We start from the raw sequence: 23,086 nt of genomic DNA, 5'->3' as shown, positions 1-23,086 counted from the left end.
TTTTTCCTCTTTCCGATTATAAAAGATCTCATTTATAGGCCATAAGAGGCATTAGAAGTAAAGCTATTTAAAATGTTCAGTTTAAGTAATTATTTTCACTTTAATCTGTCCTTAGGCAAAATACTTCCAAGTGTGAGAATTTGTTAGCCCAAAATCCTCTGGATTGAAATGCCTGCTTGAAAAATCACAGGAGTGAGAATAGTCAACTGGGTAATCATTTTAACAGCAGAAACTGGTTATTAAGACAGCTTTTCAACAACACACTGACTTGGAAGTAGTTGATTTAGTGGTTTTGTGTGGATTCTGTTGTCTTTTGTTTTCTTGAAGACAGCTTTGCCAGGACTTGGAGATTGTCTCTCATCTTTTACCATGTCTTCCACAGAGGGACCTCTATTAAATCTAGAAATAGCCAACCTAGAACAGAGCAAGAACCCAGCAGATTTTATAATTTTTATTTAGAAGCTTCTTAAATTTTCATTTTCAGTTATTTTACTATCACATGGTTTAAATTATGCAGTGGGTCATAGTATCGTCACTAAAAATTCTAGTTCAGAAAAAAATGATATATATAAAAAGTTTGCATATTAAAGATAATTGAATATACAGAGTATAAAGAATTAGGAGGAAAATGGGTGTATGTTTGCCTTATTTTTAAGGCTACTTTTACCTCCCTTAGAACCCAGAGTGGGGAAAAAAAACAAAACTATTTTCTTCTTGGTGCTTCAGTTTTTCCTCGAAAAAATAAAACACACAAATCATAGAGTAATACTATCTTTTTATACTGCGTCAAATTACATCAATGTTTCTTGAAATATGTACTTCAAAAAATATATGACTAGGTCTTTCAGGAGAGCAATATTTCTGAAACATTTACTATTACTAGTTTTAAGTGAGACTGAAAAGCTCAGACTTCAATCTTTCTCACTTTGTATTCCAGCTTCCATTTGAAATATTTCTTCTGATCTTGGACGACAAGGAAGACTCACAGAATCTATGTTTTTTTGTTTGATTTCTTTTTATTTTTGATTAAAATATATGCATGGCAAGAAATACTTTGTATTTATTGCATGTATTTATGTTTCCATCTTCAAAAATTTTACTATGTAATGGAGGAAGAGCCATCGCTGACTAGAATAAAAAGATCTCAATTTTTATGATGTAGAGGTTAAGTATTTTGTAGGCAAGCAAGATCTCTTAGGAGTGACTATCAAGCAGTTTTCACTGACACTTTTTTCTCCTAACATGGAATACATATCATTATACTGACTACATGAGTATTCATATTTTTAGTTTTTGTGTTTTGAATTTTGTACACAATGGTATAGAAAATGAGCTTGATGATGTGTGCTGAAAATTCCTCTTTTATCATTTGGAAATAGCATTTGTATGATTTATTTGATTAAAATGGTATAAAATTCTAACAGAAAGCCTCTCAGCAGTCTGAGATGCTTATGCAGAAGATGATCTACATTGATGAAGGATTACTTAATTTGTACTCACACGATGAAGAAAGTTTGGAGAACACTTTGAGTGGTTTAGACTCGTTACAAATTGGTACAATAGAAAATCTTAATTCACAAACCTTAAAAGATAAAAGGAGAGTTTATGTTGTAATGTGATACTATGATCATCTATTCAAAGATCCATTACCCAAGTCCAGTTGTTGCCGGTAGATGTAGCTGGTGTCCAGTTCTTGTCCCGTCCCAGAAAGAATTCAGGGTCAAGACAAGGAGGTTAAGAAAGTAAAGTGGAGCTCTATTAGAGGATGGATAGTACACTCTCAAGGGGAGAGCGGGCAGGCTCAGGTGAGCAACTGCCCTGAGTTTTTTTGGCAAGTTGGTTACATAAAGTGTAAAATGAATGGGCAGACTATTCTGCCCACTGGGGAGGGAAGATTTTGGGGGGTCCCATATTCCCTGATTTCCATCTGAACTCCATCTTCCTGAAGGGAGGAGGGATTTTTGTCCTTATTTAGTCTGGATCAGAAGTGTCATGGCGTCGGTGCATGATGGGTACTTCTAATCTACAAGGCTAATTTTATTGAAATGAGGGCCTAATGAGCAAAAGATTACATTCGGACACTGAAAATTCCTGCCTTTTCTCGCCTTTCTTTGTCGGTCTCCAGGTCACTCATCACCCTAAAAGGTGTGACCACTTATCAACCCCAAGGTTCCTGCTTTTCTTTTTCTGCCCAGGGACCCCTGCTGTTTGCATGATGTGTGGTTTCCTGTATTTGGCTTGTGCCCCTCCTCTCTGACCAATTTCTGCCAATTGGTCTGCATCCCCCTTTCTCTGCTCTTACCTAGCTATCTTCCTGCTCTAACACAATCGTGCTTTAAGATTACTTATTCTTTGAATAAAATGCTCCTTAATGAATACAAAATGAGTTAACGCTGTATTACTGGCTCTGACAAATTATTAATACAGCATCCCAAACAGCTTTTTCTCTATTAGAGATTGATATAATTGATAAGGATATTGGTACTGACCCTTTTGATTGATTGATATAAGGATCCTTTTCAAATTTCTTCAATTGTGCTAGTGAAGTCTATTTCCCTAGACCAGGTTCCAGCCTGGACTACACATTGCAACTATTGTCATATTTTCTTATTTGTCTTTAATCTGAGACATTGTCCCCATTTTATTTTATTTTTTTCTCTTGACATTTTGAAGAATATTGTTTTGTCTTCTTTTTTGTTTGTTTGTTTTTAGAATATCCCTTAATGTGTATTTATTTGATGTTTCTTATGATTAAATTCTGGTTAACATTTTGGGGAGAGAAACTACAATAGTGATGTTGTCCCCTTTCAAGAGTACCATATCTAGATGAACATGATACTGAGATGTCCTATTAATGGTAATGTTAACTCTATCATCACTTGGTTTGATCACTAGGTTAAAGGGACAGACATCTAATTTCACTGTAAAGTTGCTTTTTTCCCTTATGAAATTAATAAGTAGACCAGTGGAAAAGTCTTTGAATTTTAACATTTTTTTATGATTATTGTCTAAAGCAATTATTGTGGTATGCATCATGTGACAATTTTCTGTTTTAATCAATTCTTTCTGCATTTATTAATTGGAAATCTGTTGTAAGGAAGAATTTTCCCTTGCCTGTCTCCCATTTATTTATTTATTATTTATTCAGTTATTTATGTCAGTGTTAATCATAGGAATTTATTTTATTGCATTCTGGCCATTATAATCTATTACTATTATTTGTTACTCAAAATCTTCCATATATGGCCTTTGAGAAGTCCTTCCTTTGAACACCAATGTCTTCTTGATCTGCTTCACCATTTGTGGGACAAGTCCTTACTGTCTGGCCCCACAAGTTATTCCAGGTTTATCTTGTACTTTTCCTGCCACAGAGTGTGTAATTTGTCTTGTTAAACAATTTGGTTTTTATTTAATTTTAATGTCTAATTTTTCATTCCTAGCATATGGAAATACAATTATTCTTTCTGTTCTCTGAACTTATTAGTTCTAGTAACTTTGTTTTATGATTCCTTAGAATATTCTACATATATGAGCCTGTCATCTGTGTCTTTGAACCAGAATCCAGATAAAGTCCATGTATTGTAAACAATTGATATGTCTCTTAAGTCTCTTCAATATAGGATCCCCTCCTATCTGTTATTTGGGAGACTTTGCAGTTTTTATGTTCTGGAAAACCAGGTCTTGTCTTGTAGAGTTTCAAAGTCTAGACTTACATGTTGCACACCATAGCGTGCTTAACATCTTCAGTTATCCTTTTGTTACCTGGACTTTGCCGTTAGATCTATCAGAATCATCACTGTATGTAAATATGTATATTTTTTGTTTTTGCAAGACTCCTACAGAGTGTTTTGTATACTTTTATCAAAAAGCATAACATGCATTATTTTTAGCGTAGTGTATTTTTTTGTTTTTTAAGAACAGAGATTGTGTTTTACTCATGTTTTTTATAGAAATGGCATAGGTAGTGGGTAAGGGCCAGGAATCAAACCTTGTCTCCACTACTTTTGTCATCTTTTTTCCCTTCTTTCTCTTCTTCTTTCTTCTTCTTCTTGACATTTTAAAAAAGATTTATTGAAATATAATTTACATACCATACAATTCACCCATTTAAAATGTGTAGTAAAATGCCTTTTACTGCATTCACAGAGTTGTGCCACCATCATCACAATTAATTTTAGAACATTTCCCTCACACAGTAAAGAAACCCTGTATCACTTAGCCATCAACCCCCAATCCCCATCCTCCCATCCCTAGGTAACCATGAATCTGCTTACTGTCTCTGTAGATTTGTCTATTCTGGATATTTACTGTAATAGAATCATACAATAGCTGATCCTTTGTGATTAGCTTCTTTCACTTAGCATAATGTTTTCCAGTTTCATTAATGTTACAGCATGCATCGATATTTCATTTCTTTTTATTGCTGAGGAATAGTCCACTGTATGGATGTACCACACTTTATTTATCCATTCATCATTCATTAGTTGATGGATGTTTGGGTTGTTTCCGCTTTTTGGCTTTTATGAATAGCACAGCAATGAATATTCATGTACAAATTTTAGTGTGGATATATATTATCATTTCTCTTTACCAAGTGATGTATCATATAGAAACTATGTTTAACCATTTGAGGTATTGTTAGACTGCTTTCTAAAGTGGTCGTACCATTTTACTTTCTTATCACTAATATATGAGGATTCTATTTCTCCACATCTTTGCCAAGACTTGTTATTATTTGTCTTTGGTTAATAATTATCTGAATAGGTATGAGGTAAGATCTAGTTGTGGTTTTGATTTGCATTTGCCTGAAGGCCAAGCAATTCATTCTTTCATTCAACAGATATTTATTGATTGAGTGCACGTATATGCCCGATGCTGATCTAGGTGCTCAGCATTCATTGGTAAACAAAACAGATAAAGATCCCTACTTTCAGGAAGGTTATGTTCCGGCAGGAGAAGACAGGTAATAAGCAGTCAAGCTAATAAGTACAAAGTAGAGTGGCATAAAGGAATTGAATGTGACATAGTAGAAGTTTGCAGGTCATAGTGAGAAACTCAAGATAAACATCCCTCATTGAAAAAGTGATATTTGAGACAGTCCTTGGGGGGTGAACTGTTTGGCCATGTAGCTATTTTGGAGGCAGTGTCTCTGAGGCATAGAGAACAACCGATGAAGACCTTTATGTGCTTGGAATGTTTGAGACATAACCAGGAGGCCACTGTGGCCAGAACAGAGAGAACAAGTGAGCATGGAGGAGATTAGCAGGTGATAATTCCAGAGAGGTAACAAGGTGCCGGGTCACATAGGGCACTACAGACCACTTCGAGGATTTTGGAGGATCTTAAAAATATTAACATACACACTCACCTCAGAATGTAAGAAGAATGTTACTTTTACTCACTTTGTTTTTGTGTTTGAATTATTGTTAAATTGTTTTGAATTTCTGCTTCATCTAATAGCCTTCTATTGAATAAAATGAATTTTATCAGGACAATTTTCTAAAGCACATTTCTCAGTTTTAAGGATTATAGAAATTCAGATTTAACAACTGTGCATGACTTTGTAATTCTAAAAATAAACAACACTTTAAAAAAATTACCCAAGAAACTGATGACAGTGTTTGCTTCTGAGGAAAAATATGTGAGGTTGGAAGTTGGAGGTAGGAAGCAGTGTGTGCATAATTATTGTGATTGTTAAAAATAATTTGAATTCATTTAATAATAAATTAACTCCAGTGAAGTTGATTGAAAAAGAAAACAATATGCATGGTGAGGAAGATGTGTATCAGAAAGTAGATGCTGTCATGCAGCTAGGTCCTACAGTAGTTTTGTTTTACTGTGTTTTTTATTTTTTAATTATGTCTTTTAATTTGCTTAACAAGAGGAACTTTAGGATGATATTACAACATATTTATGAAAATTCAAATACATTTTAATAACTTACCTTGCCACCATTACATATACACTTATGAATGTTTCCATATTTATTAAAGTAAGCCTGGAGTAGCCTGTACGTGTATGATATTTTTAAAGTACAGTATATCGAAAATATAACAACATTACACATTATATTATGATTTTATATAAATAAAATTTATATATTCTATAAATAAAATGGTTAAGTAAACATTTTGGATATAACCTTCAATCAAAAATCTTTTGTCACTTTGTCAAAGTGATATTTACCAAATTAAATGAGGTTTGATTTCTAAATTTTGTTTGCTTGTTTTGGCTAGTAATCATGAGAATGTTCAGAACAGCATGAATATTCCTCTCCCTACACACAGAACAAAGATCCTGGATTTCTAGAACTGTAAATCTTGCAACTACTCAATGTAACTCCATCACTTGCAGTTCTAATACTGAAGGTGATAGGAGTTTCAAGACAGCCAGGGCCCATGTCATATGACTTGCTTCATTAAAATCACTGCTTGTCAGTTTTACCTTAAAATTAATACGTGGGCATAATAACCTTTGTAACCCTTAGTAAAACTTTCCAGTTGATGTGAGCAAAAGGTAAAACAGAACTCAAGAATTTTGCCAAAGCAGACATCAGTTCTACTTCTAAGCATAGGCTTAATGAGGTGGTAAGCTGAGAAGCTGAAAAAGTATTGCATTTACAAATGGAAGACTATTCTAAAACAAGCTTTAAAAAATAAGAATGAAACTCAAAGGGTATTTAAGATTCTAAACCTACCTTTACAAGCCTATTTAAATCTTACTGCATTCATGCAACGATAGTTACTTCTAACATTTATGAAAAGCTTACTGCGTAACCATGCTAAGTATTTTATGAGTATCACTAAACATCTTTCTGAAATTTTATGATAAGTATTAATTCTGCTTTTTTTATTTTAAAGATGAGGAAAGAGAGGCCTGGAGAAGTGAAATAACAAGCCCCAGGTCGCACAATAGGAGGACATGCTAGACATGATCCCACACATTCTGACTCCAGAGCCCAGGCTGATCATCCTAGGCTATGCTTTCTTTTTACATGTAGTAAGTGTTCATCTGTTTCTGGCCTTTCCCTTGACATTGTATTCACATACATGTTTACTGAAAAACATTCATGCATTAAAATGACCATCCTTTTGTGCAGGACCATTTTTAAACTTATTAACAATGTAGCATTTAAAACAATATTTAATTTTTGTTTGATAGTAAATCATAATTTGAAAAATTAAAACTGACAATTCAATATGACTTGGACATATGAGGTTCTGATTTAACAAATACTACTTTGACTAGCTCGTCACTTCTACTAAAATACTGAAAAGGAGAGTTGTATTTAGACAATGTCTAGGGAGTAACAATATTGAAATATTTACCAAAGGCATGAATATGATCCCAAGAAGATTGTGTCTACTGTTCTTCAGTAAAATATAAACGTTGGTAATAGCATTTTATTAACAAAAATTTTATCTTTCTGTATATTAGCAAATAAAGTACAAAACTGTTCAAAGTTCTTATAAATTCACATTAAAAAATGAAGAGGAAGAAATAGACACAAACCTGGGGGAAATGGTTTTTTAATCACCCATTGTAACTTACTGATTTGATCAATAAATAATCATTGAATGTTAAATATGTTCTATTCTATTTGTCTATGGATAAAAATCCATTTATCTACAAATAAAATACAAGCTTTTATGGTATCCTCTGATGAGTGTTATAAGGACTGTGTGTAAAAACTGTCTGGATGTGAGAAGAAGCCGTTTTGCTTTGGGCAGTTGGGAAGGGATTCCCAAAGGAGGTCCCTCTTGAATTGGGTCTCATGATCAATGATTCTGGAAGGAATTTAAAGCAGAGGGAACTAACTGAAACATATTTAGATTTTTAAAAATTTTTATTCTTTATTGATACAAATCAGCTTATGAATCTCAAAATGCCTAAATATATCTAAATCAGAATTTTGGATGAGCTATAACTTTAATAACTGTAATCATACATGAAACCAAGACAATCATGTTAGAAATTTGTTCAAATTCCATTCAGGAATGGCTGTAACAGCTCAGGAATATCTTTTTCTTTTTTTTTTTTCCTCATTAGTCTTCTGTTTGACCCATGGGAATATTTCATCCATCTTCTTTCCTTGGGAAAGGAGCTGAGTCATTGGCTTTTACTATCCCATTTTACAGATTAGAAAACTGAGTTCCAAGAAGCCAAAAAGCTATCCAAGGAGAAATAATGAGTCTCAGAATGGGGTTCTTTCTACTACCTCTCTCAGGCGTATCTACCAGATCTTTTCTCCATCCTCCTTCTCTTGGTCTCTTCGCCCTGGAGGCTTATATAGGTGATCGAATATCCTCTGGCCTTTGGTTGCACTTGATCAACAGAGAAAGTAGAAAGAGAGAATGTAAAATCAGAGTAATTCATTCTCTAATCTCTCTGCAGGAAGGGTTTGCTTCTCTAACAGAGGCTGTTAACTCCTCTCACACAAGAGGCAGTCTTTTAGATGATTGTTTTGAATGTTCTTTTCAAATTTGGTTGAACTTTAATGACATTTAGATGTATTTGTTCTGCTAACTCACTCAGGCAAGTTAAATCTAGCCATCTATTTTTGAATATTTTTCAGTTTTAAGCTGCTGATTTACCACATCCTCGTTCTCTCCGAGGCTGAAGCAACTGCAGTTGTTTCTTTGCAATCTGTAACACTTTATCATGCCTGGCCCTGGCAGGGGCCAAGTTGTCAATTCTCATAATGACCATTTATGATCTTGTCAGTGAGACGATCAGCTGGGGTGTTTCGGAAGCCTCCTGTTTGCTTGGCTTTTAAATTGTTTGGTTTAACATTTAGCATCTGGGTTTTGGAAATATGTTGTCTGGCTTATAAAACTGAGTATTTCTTTATTCCTTGATTAGTCCCAGTGTTTCTACCAACAAAGCACCAGTGAAATTTCAAGATAGGAAAGGCATATTTTTAGTGACTAAATTTGTGACACATAACTTCAGGTCAATGTGGATTACCAATTTAATTGTCCAGCCGTGAGGACACACGTGAGATTAAGTGACTGTGTCAAGAAATGCATTTTCTGAATGAACATGATTATTTTGAAACATGAACCTATTTACAGGTTCAAAGTGGAAGTGCCTCAAAACTGTGCCATGATGGTGTGTTACCATATAACACGGTAGAGTGCAGTTTATGATGACAAAGCTCCTGCATCGTACATAAAGGTGCTGATTATGCGTGCAAGGGGCAGCATTTATGAAATTATGATAAAAATGTTTAACATGGAGATGAGAAAGTGTAATTTAGTGGATTTCACTTCTGTTTTCCACATGGAACTCTAACTAGTGAAATAAGATGTCTAAAGTCAGCTCAATTCTCAGTGGAACCTGTTGTACCCTGTGAAAGTGATGTGCATAATTACAGACTGAGTTTAATGTTGCCCTTTCCCCCTTTCTCTATGACAGCAGAAGTAGAGAAGTAAACTACTGGGCTCAATCAGTATTGAAATTTATGAAAGTTGCTATATTCAAAATGACTTTTGGTAACAACACAGAAGAACTTTCATTGTCATGAGAATAACTGCTTCTTATCTATAAAAAAACAACTGTTTTTATTTGTCTAACTAATAAAGTTCATTTTCCATTTTTAGTGATTCAACAATGTTTACTGTCTATTTCATTCATGCAAAATATGATAATGAATTGAAAAGGGGGATCAGAGAAATTACTCCAGCCCCCAACTTGAAGGAGCATAGATTTAATAATAAGACAGCACATATGCAGCTGCTAATAACAATTTCTCCGGTTCCTTTAATGAAGACAGATTTTATATATAAGATTTAATTTAGATCTTAGTTGCTTTGGGTTTGAAATAGCCTCAAAGCATTGAGTAAATCTGGGACCCTGGGCTGATCATATAAGCATGTTAAGCTTCAGTCCTCATCAATAAAATGTGGATTGAAATAGTGTCTACCACATAGGTTATTGATACATAAAACACATACACATCCTGTTCATTGTAAGCATTCATGACATGTTTCCTCTTTACTAAAGTAAAGTAAATTGACTTTACTTACAACTGAAGAAACTTTGGAGTGTTCGTGTGCCTGTCACTTTAAGTTTCGGAATCTTCCTCCTGCTAGGGAAAGAAGAGGAAGCTGGACAAATCATCTGCATAGAAGTGGGTAGAGGAATGAAATGAAGAGGGTAGAGGAGTGAAGTGTGTAGAGAAGATAGGTGGAGAAAGGCCCCAATCAATGCCAAAATATTTCCTTTGTGTTGTGATTTTCAAACAAGATTTCTAAAACCCTTTAAGGCAGCCAGACCAAAGGGCAGGCTTGGTCAGGTGCACTGCAAAAGCCTCATAACTCAGAAGCACGCTTAAGCTATGGCTGGTGCTTGGCCCCTTCCAGGACCTGGACTGGAGAGCTGACCCAGGGTAGCCATGAGCTCCCCATAATCTTTGCATGAATTTGGGGATGAACTGGGAAATATAAGGGACAATGAAACTACATCCCTTGAGAGTAAGCAGCAAATGTACACTTAGTGCGTTATTACCCATTTCAATTCTGGGGTAGCACTGGATGCAATGTAGGGGGAAAAAATCAGTGACAGTAGAAATGGTATTTTATTATGTCCCCTCCCACCCTTCTGCTTGCTGCTACTCGACTTCCTTTTACTATTTTTCTCCTCTTGTTCTCACAACAATGTTACTATCAGAAAGTAGCCATCAGTAGGAGAGACAGACTGTAGTGGGTTTACCTCATTTTGCCTGGCGCCAGACGTGTCATCAACTTACCTGTAAGTGAGAACAAAAGCATATACTCTGATACTGATCTGTAAAGGAAAAAGTAAAATAAATATATATTTAATCCAAAGTGATAAGTATTTCTATTTGGTAAGATTATTTATTTTGTTTTTACACTTTTCTCTATTTTACAATTCTTGCTTTTTAGTGTGGTTTCCCAGACAGCAGCATCAGCAACACCTGGAAGTTTGTTAGAAATAAAAAATCTCAGATTCCATTCCTGACCTAGTGAGTCAGAGTATGAATTTTAACAAAATCCCAAAGTGAACTGCATGCACATTAAACCTTGAGAAATATAGCTCTACAGAATGGAAATTACTTGTTTACTCAGAATAAAAATGAAGTAATTGTTTTTTATAGAAGGGTAATTACCAGTTAATTTGGAATGAATGAGGGAAGATTTAGGAAATCAGGAAGATGACACTGTTAATTACCTTATAATAATTTAGAGTTTGATATAGGATGGAAGAAAGAGAGAGGACTTATTTTTTAGATTACCACATTCTCAAGATGATCCGTTTTCTCCAAACCATATCAATTTTAGTGGTCAGTAAATAATTTAATCCTAGAATGTATTAATTCCTAGGAAGGCTAAATGTGTAGCACTAGGAAGGGTGACTTAAATCAGCACTCACATGTCAGTTGTGTTAAGTCTTCCAAATATTTGTTTCTTCATGACCATTCCCATGCAGCCATCATTCTGATTACAGGGAAAAGTACCTAACTGGGTCGCTGCTTGGCATACTTACTAAGACCAAAGGATCAAATTGATATATTTATTTCTACAACGATATTCCTATTGAGGTTTCTTAATTTGATTTTTATATAAAAATAATTATTTTATAATAGATCCGGAGGCAAAAATTATACAAATTAATAGCAAACTTTTCTGTGACAGCTAAATTAAACAAAATAATATATATGGCAATATAAACTGTTGAAAGCATTTTTACATATATCTTATAACAATCCTATGAAGTTGTTGAAACAGGTTTAATCAGGCCCATCTTAGAGAAAAGGAAACTAAAATTTACAAAAAAGTGAAACATCTTCCCCAGATGCACTCTGCTCAAGAACGACCACACTGCCATTGGAACGTAGGCCTTCTGAGCCCTTTCCATTATACCCGAAGGATTTCTAAAATGGAGATGACTGAGTAAATTCTGTGATTTGCGAATATGTTTTCATAGTTTGTGGCTTATCTTTCATTGTCTTACCACTGTCATTTGAAGAGTAGTTTTATATTTTGATTAAGTTCAACTTATCGGTCCTTTTAACAGATCATGCTTTTGACGTCATATGTAGGAAATCTTTGCCTAACTCAAGGTCATAAAGATTTTCTCCCATGTTTTCCTCTAGAAGTTTTATATTTTATATTTAGGTTTATGATCTATTTTCAGTTAATTTTTGTACATTGATGACAGTTCTTTTATTTTTGCATATGTATATTCACTTGTTCAACTATCATTTGTTGAAAAAAATTGTCCTATTTCTCTGAAAAGCTTTTGCCCTTTTGTTGAAAATTAGTCTTCCATATACGTATAGATATGTTTGTGAACTTTCCTGCATTGTTGATGTATTTCTCTATCCTTTGCAATACGATACTCTCTTGTTAACAGTAAATTTATAATGTCTTGAAACAGGATAGAGTGACGCCTTCAGCTGATTTTTTTCATTATTTTTGCTATTCGAGGATTTTTTGCATTTCTACATGAATTTTGAGATCAGCTTGTCAATTTTTAAATAATATCTTCAGGATTTTTATTGGGATTAGACATAATTTATCATTTGACAGTATTAAATCTTATGAATCATGAGTAAGACATATCTCTTTATTTAGGTTTGTGTTAATTTCTCTTAGTAATATTTCACAGTTTGGGGATTCTGATATATATTTTTTCATACTTATTGCTAAATATTTCATATCTGTTGATGGTACTACAAAAGTCTTTTTTTAATTGTTTAATTCTGTATTGCTAGTATATAGAAATACAGTTCATTTTTATAGCAATCTTGTATCCTACAACCTTTCTAAATTTATGAGTTCAAGCAGGTTTTTTTGTAGATTCTATTGAAATTTTTGTCACATGCAAATAAATGCTATTTAACTTCTCTTGCCTCCCCACCTCCCCAAACTGAATGCTTTTTATTTTTGTTTTCTTGCCTTATAATACTGGCTAGAAATTTAGGACAATTTTGGGTAGAAGTAGTGAAAATGATAATTCTCATTTGTAGTTTTATTTCTATTCAAATATCTATTCTGAGTTTTTATCAGAAATGAGTATTAGATTCAACCAATAAATTCTCTGCACTCATTGAAATCTTCACATGACCTTTTTTTTTGTTTGTTAGTATAGTAAATTACACTAACAGGCTTTTAAAATATTGAATAAATCTGTATTCCTGGGGCAAATCCCACTTCATCATTATGTGTTATCTATTTTATTGATTTCAAAGAATCATTTTTTATTGATTTTCCTCTGATATTTCCCTATCTTGTATTTCCTTGATTTCTCTTCCAATTTTTATTTTGTTTTCCTTTCTCTATTTTGGATTTAACTTAACTTCTCTTCTACTTTCCTAAGGTGGAAGCTGAGGTCATTGAATTGAGACTTTCCTTCTTTTTTATCTTTTTTTCCATAGTAGCTTACTGGTAGAATTTTTCATATTATCATTAAAATTCCTGAGCTTTATTCGGAAAACAGTTAAGCTACTAGGAAATAGTTTGATTCTTTCAGGACTTGCTCTTAAGGTTTGATAGACTGGATAGCACAGAGTTAGGCTGATTATTCCCCACTGCCAAGGAAAGACACTTCCAAGTACTTTATTCAGAGTCCCGTGAATTAGGAAGTTTTGAGTCTTGTTGGCATTAACAAGTGTCATTCTTGGACCTGTGTGAATTTTGGGAACTCTTCACCCTAATCCTTTTGCAAGGCTCTTTCACCAGCTTGGAGTAGCTGTCTCACGTGTATGCACATGTGCTTGGTATTCGGGTTAATATTCCAGGGAATCCCTGTTCAGATATCCAGAGTTCTTTCTCTGTTACATTCTCTTCTCCTCGTGAGATCTAACCACATTGTCCACTCCACCCCCGTAGTAACTCTCAGCTCTACCCACTCAGAGAGTTCCCTGGGCTCTGCTTGGTTCCTCCTGGAATATCTCTTAGGCTGTAAACTGTGGAGGTTTTGGGACTCACTCAGATTATTTCCTATTACTTAGGAATCACTGTGCTTCCTTACCTGGTATTCAGTGTGGTAAAAAGCCTCGTTTTATGTATTTTGTTCAGTTTTAGTGTTTTATTGGGAAGGAAATTCTAGTCTCTTTTACTTCATCTTGGTCTGAGTGAAAGTTTTTGGTCTTTGCTTTTAAACTTTTATTGCCAATACATCTATAGCTGGTTAAATCATTCATGCTGTAAATTTCCTAAAGGAATAACCTGGATCAAATTGTTCTTTGTATTCTGTATATAGTTCTGAGAGCTTAATGAGTGTTGACTATAATGATTTTTTAATAAACATAAACAAATTTTAGTAATAATAGTTAATCTCGTATTTTTGTCTTGATTTTGGTTTATAATACTAAAAATATACAGTTGTTTATAGAAACTGAATGATTATTAAATAGAAATATACTTCAGAATATTAAGTAAACACATTACAAAAGCAAAGAATGATTAAGAAATTTAAAATAAGCCATAAAGTATGTTATGGGAATACATTTAGTGAAATATATTTTTATTTGAGAATTTCAATTGATTAAGCTAATCTTAATTCCCCCTTTTTTAAAGCAAAAATTGATGTGGATACTTTTGTCTTAAAAAATATGATATTTTACTTGTTTCCAGGTGATTGTCAAGTCTGGGCCAGGGACTTTCCTCAGTCTGGCTGTTTATGACAATTATATCTTCTGGTCTGACTGGGGAAGAAGAGCTATCCTGCGTTCCAACAAGTACACAGGAGGAGATACAAAAATTCTTCGTTCTGATATTCCACATCAGCCAATGGGAATCATAGCTGTTGCCAATGACACAAATAGCTGTAAGTTACAAGAGAAAGCAATTTTTTTCCCTTAATTATATAATCTCTCAAAAATGTATCCATGTTTTCTAGTTATACTTTGTTGGATTGTGTTTTCTTACTGTTCCTGAGATGAGTGTTCAGGCTTTGACTATCCAATATATTGAAATTATCTAAAAGGTTTGTGGAAACTTTTGCAGTTCTTAATGTATCACCAGAGGAACAATTCATTTTTAAATGTTTGATTCTGGAATACTATTTCACACTTGCTCACTCCTCATATTGTTGAACATTTAAATCAAGTTGTTTCCAAGAAAATAATTTGTTGATAAACAAGCCTTGCATCTACCTTAAAATTAATCACTGGAATATATACAAACTTGCAGTTTCCAATATGAGTATGATTTCTAGAGGTACTAGTTCATTGAATGCCATGGCATCCTTGACAAGTGTGTTAGAAAATGTAGAGATTTGTCACATATTTATAAAATGTTCTTATCTTTCAGAATGTTTGGGTGTTCATAAGTCCTGAATCTTCCTTGTTCATGAGCTATCTTTGAGACACTGAGGCTGTCTAGCAGTTTACTGTTAATCTATGTCCAGCATCAAATAGAAACTCAATAAGAATTGTTACCAATAAACCCTCTTCATCACAGGTGAACTTTCTCCATGTGCATTATTGAATGGAGGTTGCCATGACCTATGCCTTTTAACTCCTAATGGAAGAGTAAATTGTTCCTGCAGGGGAGATCGAATACTGCTAGATGACAACAGATGTGTGAGTAAGTAAAAAGAATCGAAATGTGATAAGACATAACTGCTCAGAATGGCCCATGTGGACACTGAAATTGTTTTAGTGTATTTATGAACTTGTGCTCTCCTCCACTGTTAGAAGCCCAGTTGGCTTATCTTTCTTTTCTAAAAAGAACTCAGTTTACCACTCTGCTCATAGCACCATGTGATAGGGAATGATAACCAGAGTGACAAATGTTGTGTTCCCTTGACTGTGGACGCGAAGGTGTTGGAATCACTAGACAAACACCTGCTGCACGGTGGTCACCTGGAAACCTGCAGTCATGACTTTGAGAACTCAGTCAATAGCAGAATTAACTGAAACTGAAATAAACCAGGCAGTAGCTCAGTAGCTCGGTAGGAAACCCACTCACAGTCCGTCACAGTATGTAAATGAGCAAGAATGGCTCGTGCGGCGTATTTGTAATCATTTCCAAGCTGTTAATTAAGAATGTAACATTGCAGCCTTGCATGGTGTTTATACCTCCCGAAGGTATTACAATCTTTAATTAGTACCATTACAGTATACTCTTATTAACAGCTAAGTTTCTAACACCGTCTCCACTATAAATACAGGTTCAAGTGTTCCAATATTGGCATGAAAAATTAGCCAGCAACACAAAAGGGTTAATTTCTCTTTAACATTAAGACTATTTGTGAGTAAGAAAGACGAGAGAGAAGCATCTTTCTTGGAAACTGATGAACTCACTCTTAGGATCTGTCAATTTTTGACATTTTTTTTCTCCTCATCTGTATCCTCATCTTGTATCTTTCATCTTAGAAAACCAGTAGAGCTGGGTATGTCTATATCATAAAAATAAGTATCATAAGCTATACGTATTTTTCATCTTTGTTTTTAGTCTTCTTTTGGTCGTTATCTACCAGGAAGATCTTGTCTTTTGCTTGTTCTTTGTTTTAATACAAGCACTTTGACATCATTTTCTTTATCTTGAAAACTACTGTTCCAATTGCAAGAACTTATACATGTTTTCTCACTTTGCAAATTGATACCACGACCCAAAAGGGCATCCCTTAGCTGAAGAAGTAAAAGACTTATTTAAGAATGTGCCAAAGCAAACAAGGGAATGATGGTTAGTGAACTTTAAATGAAGATAGCCAATTTCAATAATTCGGGCCACAAATTCCCATTTTTCTTGATCACCTAACACTTCCCTGAATTGCACAGGCAATTGCTTAAACTCTTTCAGTTTGCCTTTGTGGTTTCAGCTGTAATGGTCTGGATCTGATGCCATCTGTAAGCCTGCAGTGTTAGCCATGCGTTAGAATCACTCATGTTTCTTTCTCAGGTCGCTACAGGCCGGCAGTAAACCAATGCCTTTAGTCAAAACAGCAAGGCTTGTTGGTATACAGTGGATGCCGGTCCTTGCTGCAAAATAGATTAGATACATCTGTCCCTACTAAGGCACCTGCTTCTCTCTATTGGTGAGAGGGAATGAATCAGATAGAAAACTATTGTTTTAAACAAGCACAGTTGTATTCACATGGAGCTCTAGAGAGGTATTGGATTCCTCAGAAGTGACAGATCTTTATAGAAGCATTTTGTATCTTGTGGATTCATATTGAAATCCTGTGGTCCAGCAGAGAGATTGAAAAGTAACTCCTGGCTTCTTCTTGTCAAATCCATCTTTGGGAAATGAGGATGTTTCTGGCAAGTCTGTGTCTACATCTGAATTAGTTCACTCAGAGCAGTTTTGGAATGTTAATGGCAGCATTACAGGGGTAAAAGGTCATTTACTAACACCGACCAGAGGGCAAGGGGGGGGAAACCATTTGTTCTTATAACTCTTGACAAAAAGATTAGATAATTCCATTTGGCACAACATTGCTAACCTTATTAACACCCATAACAGAAATAAGAATAGCAAATATAATTAGATAAAACAATTACCTTGTAAAGAAAATAGAGGACAGCTGAACTACATTTTTGTTTCTAGAAAGAAGCAGAAAATACTCAGTACCGTTTCATCAAATCAACATACCTAAGCAAGAATTGTCCTCATATGATTTTGTTTTTGCATAATAAACCATAGCTATCATGAATAATTTTTGTTTTTTACCCTCAAAGCACAATGATTACAAAGCAAAATATGGCATTTTCCATCATAACAATTAGTTTTCATTGGAAATGAGAAGTTAAACAGGATGTGTTTAAAATAGACAAAATAAGTTGAGAATGCTAATAGACTCTCAGTAAGTGGATGAGTTTCGTTCAGTTCGTGGTCCAAGGTGATTGTGTGCAGCAAAGTCAGCACTCTCCTTAACACACGTTTCGTTAAAGTTAATGGTGTTTTTGGATTCTTAATTCTTTTTTACTTTATCTAAAATGGCATTCTACCTTAGTGACTGGCCGTTGAAGTTTCGACTGCACCAAGAAAAATAAAATTATCTTTGGAGAGGGTTGCTGTCATTGAAAGAGTTCAATTAGAAGTCATAGATGTAGATAGATAGATAGATATTCTATTAAAATGAGTTAAACTCTAAAAATAATAAATAAATAAAACATTGGAAATTTCAAATAGTATTAGTGGCTGTTTAATTGAATATTCCTGAAATAAATCTTTAAAAAATTACAGTAAATTATAAAATTAAGCTATGTTTTCTACATTAGTAGGGATAAATAAATTCTAATTACTCCAACATAATTAATACGACTGAATTTCACTGTAAAATTATTCAACAAGCAATGGAGTGAGTACAAGCAAGCAAACAGCACATAATACAACCAAAACATTGCATTCCAAATGTTTTCTAATAAATCTATTATTTAAGAATAAAAATAAGTCTGTTTTCTTCAAGACAGATCTTTCTAAAACAGGGGTCACATCCCCACATTCCAAGGATGAAACCTAGCTGTAGAAAAGCTTTTTTGTACTTGGTGACTGTGGGCCTGTTCTCACAAATTGGGCAAACCACATAAATACTCAGGATTTTAATGTCTTATGAAAATCTGGAGATTTAGCAGTGGGACCGTGCGGCAGTGGTCACTTGGAGCCCAGAAGTATCTGATGTATATGCTTTCCAGTTTATCATTGTCCTCCACCAGCTCATCCTACAGATTCCTATGCTTTTCAGGGAGTAGGTGCTGGCCACGCATGGCAGGAGGAGAGGGTCTGTTCCCTGGTTCTCCCCATGGGTAGAGCAAGAGGCTGATGAGAATAATGTTATTAATTCCAGCATTTCTGAATGATAGAAGCTGCTATAGTGATTTTTTCTGCAGGTAGTTAGGGAGGAAGACTAGTTGGATGTAGGATTTAAGTAAGATGAGTCAAGTTGAGTATTCAAAAATGAGAACTTTACAAACTAGAAAATTTCAATATAATGAAGAATGTATAAGAGATTTCAATAAGAAAACACAAAAAGACTCTCAGTATGTACCAGTATGTACAGGGCTTATTTAACTGGCTCTTTTTAAAAATTTATTTGTAAGATAGACAGCTAAGCAGGACACATAGTCACTCAAATTTAAGCCCCTCCTTCTCTCCGCACATGTGCAGTCACCAAATAATTAGCAAAATATACAAGCAGGCATAAAAGAAAAATGAAGTCAGGCAACTCCCCAAAAATTTACAAAAGGAGAGTAAAAACAGCAACAACATTTCCCCTTTTATTTTTATAAAGAAATGCCATAAACCATTGCCCGTTATTAGTTTTATAGTTAGAGTAATTTTAGCTTATTTTTATAATTAAGATTAAGGGAAATAATTTTTATGGCATCAAAAATATTTGTTATTGCATAAAACATTGACTTTTTTTCCTTTTAGCTAAAAATTCCTCCTGCAACATTTATTCAGAGTTTGAGTGTGGAAATGGAGAGTGTATTGACTATCAACTCACTTGTGATGGCATTCCTCATTGTAAGGATAAATCAGATGAAAAACTGCTCTACTGTGGTAAGTGTCCTATATGTGATTTGTTCACTCCAGAGAGAAGTTTGTAGTTCTTTTTGTAGTTTTTGGTGTGATTGTCTCCACTTGGTTTATATGTGTGATTTCCTTAATGCCTCTTATTAACGTGTAGATCTAAGGCAATTGATTCAGTTTTGCCTTGTTCAAATGGGGCACCACATTTCCTATCCAATACACATAATATTCATTGAAGAATTTCCTCATGGTTTTCCATCCATGAAGTACAAGTTAAATGTAGCAGGAGCCTTTCTTTTGAGCTGTCTAGTTATTCGTCATGAACAATAGGTTTTAGGCTTATATTCCCCAAAATGCAAGTCAGAAATATTAGTTATTGGTAGATATTGCAAGTTTACTTTGCAGCAAAGTTTCACCATCAGTCAGTAACATATTGTTGTGTTGATATCAAAGTCTTACTCACTCTATTTTTTGCTGCTAGGACTGCCCCAGGTCTAGCGTCCTTAGGTATAAAGTCTGATTGCTTTAGCCATTGTCCTCGTCAAGTATGGAATGCCACCAGCTGTGCCTCTGTAGGTGACACCAGTGGTAGCTAACTTTCCCCGCTCCCTTGGGAGTAGAGATTGGCTTTTGGTTCCTAGAAAGCAACTGATACTTGCTTTTGTTGCAGCATTTTTTCTGGAATTTTTTGTCTGTGCAATCATTAATAGTTATTGTAGAGTTGATTCAGATGATTTCTAAATTGGTCTGGTTTATTTTTGTGCTGTAATGTAATAGTACTGGGATTATATGCTCTGCAAACTTTAGGGATCTGTGTTTGAAATGACTGTATTTGATTTCTCTTTTTCTCCTTTGTTTTATTATCTGGGTAATAATTATACCTAAATAATCAAAGAAAAGTTAAAACAAGAAGAAGATGAAGTTTGAGAAATTCACAGGCATTTCTCTCACTCGCATTGCAGGGTAACATGACCTCAGTTAAAGTGATAAGTCAAATGTGATGTGTCCATAATTGATACGTAACTAAAATCTTAGGAAATTTACCCCAAATGACATATTTGCTTGAATGAATGACTATATCCTGTACACTATAAAAATATTAAAGCATACAAAATGTGATGATAGTCAGCTTACAAATTCACATTATTATGAATTGGCTTGAGAATATATTTTATATTACTTGTATCTTCTTAGAAGACCGATAATATGCGTGTGAAAAGGGGTTCACAAACTTTTTCTATAAAGGATCAGCTAGTATTTTAGGTTTTGTGGACCATATGTGCTATCACATATCCTCTCTTTTTTTTTTTACAATCTTTTAAAAATATAAAAATCATTCTTAGTTCCAGAGCCATATAAAAACAGCCTCATAGGCTGCATTTGGCCTGTGGGCTGTAGTTTGACAATCTCAGGTATAGATTCCAGGTTTTAAACTTTTATTCCCAAAGCTACTACTATGTGACTAGTGTGAGCAAGGGTACTTACTTGTCTATATTTTAGTTTCTCACTACAAAACAAACCTAGCTGGAGTGGTGGTTGAGAGCGTTAAGTAAACAAGTGTGTGTTTATTACAATGCTCAATGTAGAGCCTGGCACAAAATTGGATTTCAGTAAATGACAGCTATTATTATTGTGAGTGGTACCTTCTGCCCCAAATCAGGAAATGTCAGGAGACTCTCATTAGGGAAAGTAGAATTCAGAAGATAATTGTTCTTCTGCTTAGAAAACTATGGTAGACATTTTTAGATAATTTTAAAGAGAAATTTACAGATAAATAGGTGACTCTTGGATTCATTGATCCAGGAATACATGTTTTGACACTTTTTTTTCTTGTTATAAAATCCTTGTAGGATGCAGAGGAGATGGGAAATCGAGGTTGAGGAGTCTTTACTACTTTTGAGGTGGAGATTCATTTCTTCAGAATTAAATATGTGATACATGTTTATTTCTGTGCTGCCCTGCCGAAATGCCAAAAACAATAATGTGGGTGTAATTTGACGAGATCTCCAAGTATGAATCACTGAAATTAAAGCAGTCAAAAAGGCTTTTTACTGAATGAGCTACTTGACAACACATAGATGTTCTAATCCAGAGCTTTGGCCACACAGCACTTGTTCTGTAGATCCACAATCCAGTTATTGCGAATGAGATCTCATCTGTCATCTTCTTTTTGTAAAAATATTTCTATAAGACCTCCAAGTAGGTGTTTTCACTTTTCTATGTAAGAAAATAGAAGCTGTCGAAGAGGTTTCAAGCCCTGCTACAACCGTCGCTGTGTTCCTCACGGCAAGTTATGTGATGGTGAGAACGACTGCGGAGACAGCTCTGATGAATTAGACTGCAAAGGTAAACACGTGTTGTGTCAGCCAAGGGATAGAATTATGCTGTTTCCCAAATGGTCCCAAAGTGTGTTCCTGAGAGCACTAGGGTTTCACCCTTTTGATACACAACACCTACTAACATCTGTGGACCATGCTTTGGTAAATACTGTTGGAGGACGGTTACTAGAGTCAAATGAAAATTATAAGTGTATTCTCTATTTCTGGTTTCTATTTCTTTGCTCACTTTAAAATTCACGTCATTTCTTACCTGTTCAGTTCAACCTCCCTGTTTATGGGGCATTTCTAGTAGAATGTGTCATATTGAATTTTACTGTTCCAAAATGTTCCCCTTCATTCTGTAATTCTCTCTCCTACATATGATCTCCTCATTTTCCTACTTATTAGACAGGAAACCTTAGTACTGTCCTTAATTCCTCCTTCCATCGTGTTTTATCACCCACGTGTTCAATCATCAACAAATCTTCCAATTCTTTGAAATATACTCCCTTTCAATCTACTTTGAGCCTGAATTAAGAGTAGCCCTTTAATTGGTCTCCCTGTTTCTACTCTTTCCAATAAACCTGAATTTTCAGTCATGCTAACACTCTGTAACATTTTACCACAGCGACTACTGGGTCAGCTCAGCACCAGACTACCTGAGATAGAACGCCAGCCCCAGTACTAACTGTGTGACTTTGGATAAGGTACTTAATGTTCTGCGCCTCAGTTTCTTAAACTATAAGAAAAGAGGCAAGAGTTAAATAAGTATGTCAATATTAGTAAATGCCATGTAAGCATTTACTTTTTAAAAACACTTCCCTGATAAAAAATCACTAATGGAGACCTGAGGTTTGCAGAATAAGTGGTAAGTTTTTAGTCTAATATTTAAGGCTCCTAAAATCTGGACCCAAAAGATCTTTCCAAACCAATTTCCATTTAAAAATCTTTCCATGCATTGAACACACCTTACTGAGTAAAATTCATTAAAGACAAAGACATAAGATTTCTGTCATGTGCTTGCCCTCAGGGAGTTTAAATTCTAAGTGAAAGACAGTCATTTAAACAGATGGTGATGGATATAAGGTACTACAATTGCACTATTAAGAGCTTTTTTTTTTTTTTTCGGCTTAGAAGTATCCTGAAAAGTTTCGTGGACTGGATTCAATTTAAGCTAGGTCTTAAAGTATGAATAAGGTGAAATGATCAAAACAGAAGAGAATTCCAAGTAGAAGGACCAAAAATTGAAAACTGCAAGTAATTTGTGATGGTTGGAGCCAGATTACATACTGGAAGTGGTGAAAAGAAATGAGGCAGGTT

At 34.6% G+C, this 23,086-nt stretch overlaps 1 protein-coding gene across 4 annotated transcripts in view; it reads left to right on the top strand.

Annotated features, from left to right (window-relative positions):
- LRP1B (LDL receptor related protein 1B) overlaps positions 1-23,086 on the top strand; it is a 1,592,931-nt gene that overhangs the window by 1,324,352 nt on the left and 245,493 nt on the right. For all 4 annotated transcript variants that reach the window (XM_064484732.1, XM_031451350.2, XM_064484731.1 and 1 more), the window contains 4 exons: positions 14,604-14,796; positions 15,432-15,557; positions 19,350-19,478; positions 21,675-21,794. In XM_064484732.1, the coding sequence (XP_064340802.1) occupies positions 14,604-14,796; positions 15,432-15,557; positions 19,350-19,478; positions 21,675-21,794 (568 nt within the window). The remainder of the gene's footprint in view (positions 1-14,603; positions 14,797-15,431; positions 15,558-19,349; positions 19,479-21,674; positions 21,795-23,086) is intronic.

Source organism: Camelus dromedarius, chromosome 4 (assembly GCF_036321535.1).
Source record: "Camelus dromedarius isolate mCamDro1 chromosome 4, mCamDro1.pat, whole genome shotgun sequence".
Classification (NCBI taxonomy): Eukaryota; Metazoa; Chordata; class Mammalia; order Artiodactyla; family Camelidae; genus Camelus; species Camelus dromedarius.
This window is presented reverse-complemented; position numbering and strand designations above follow the sequence as displayed.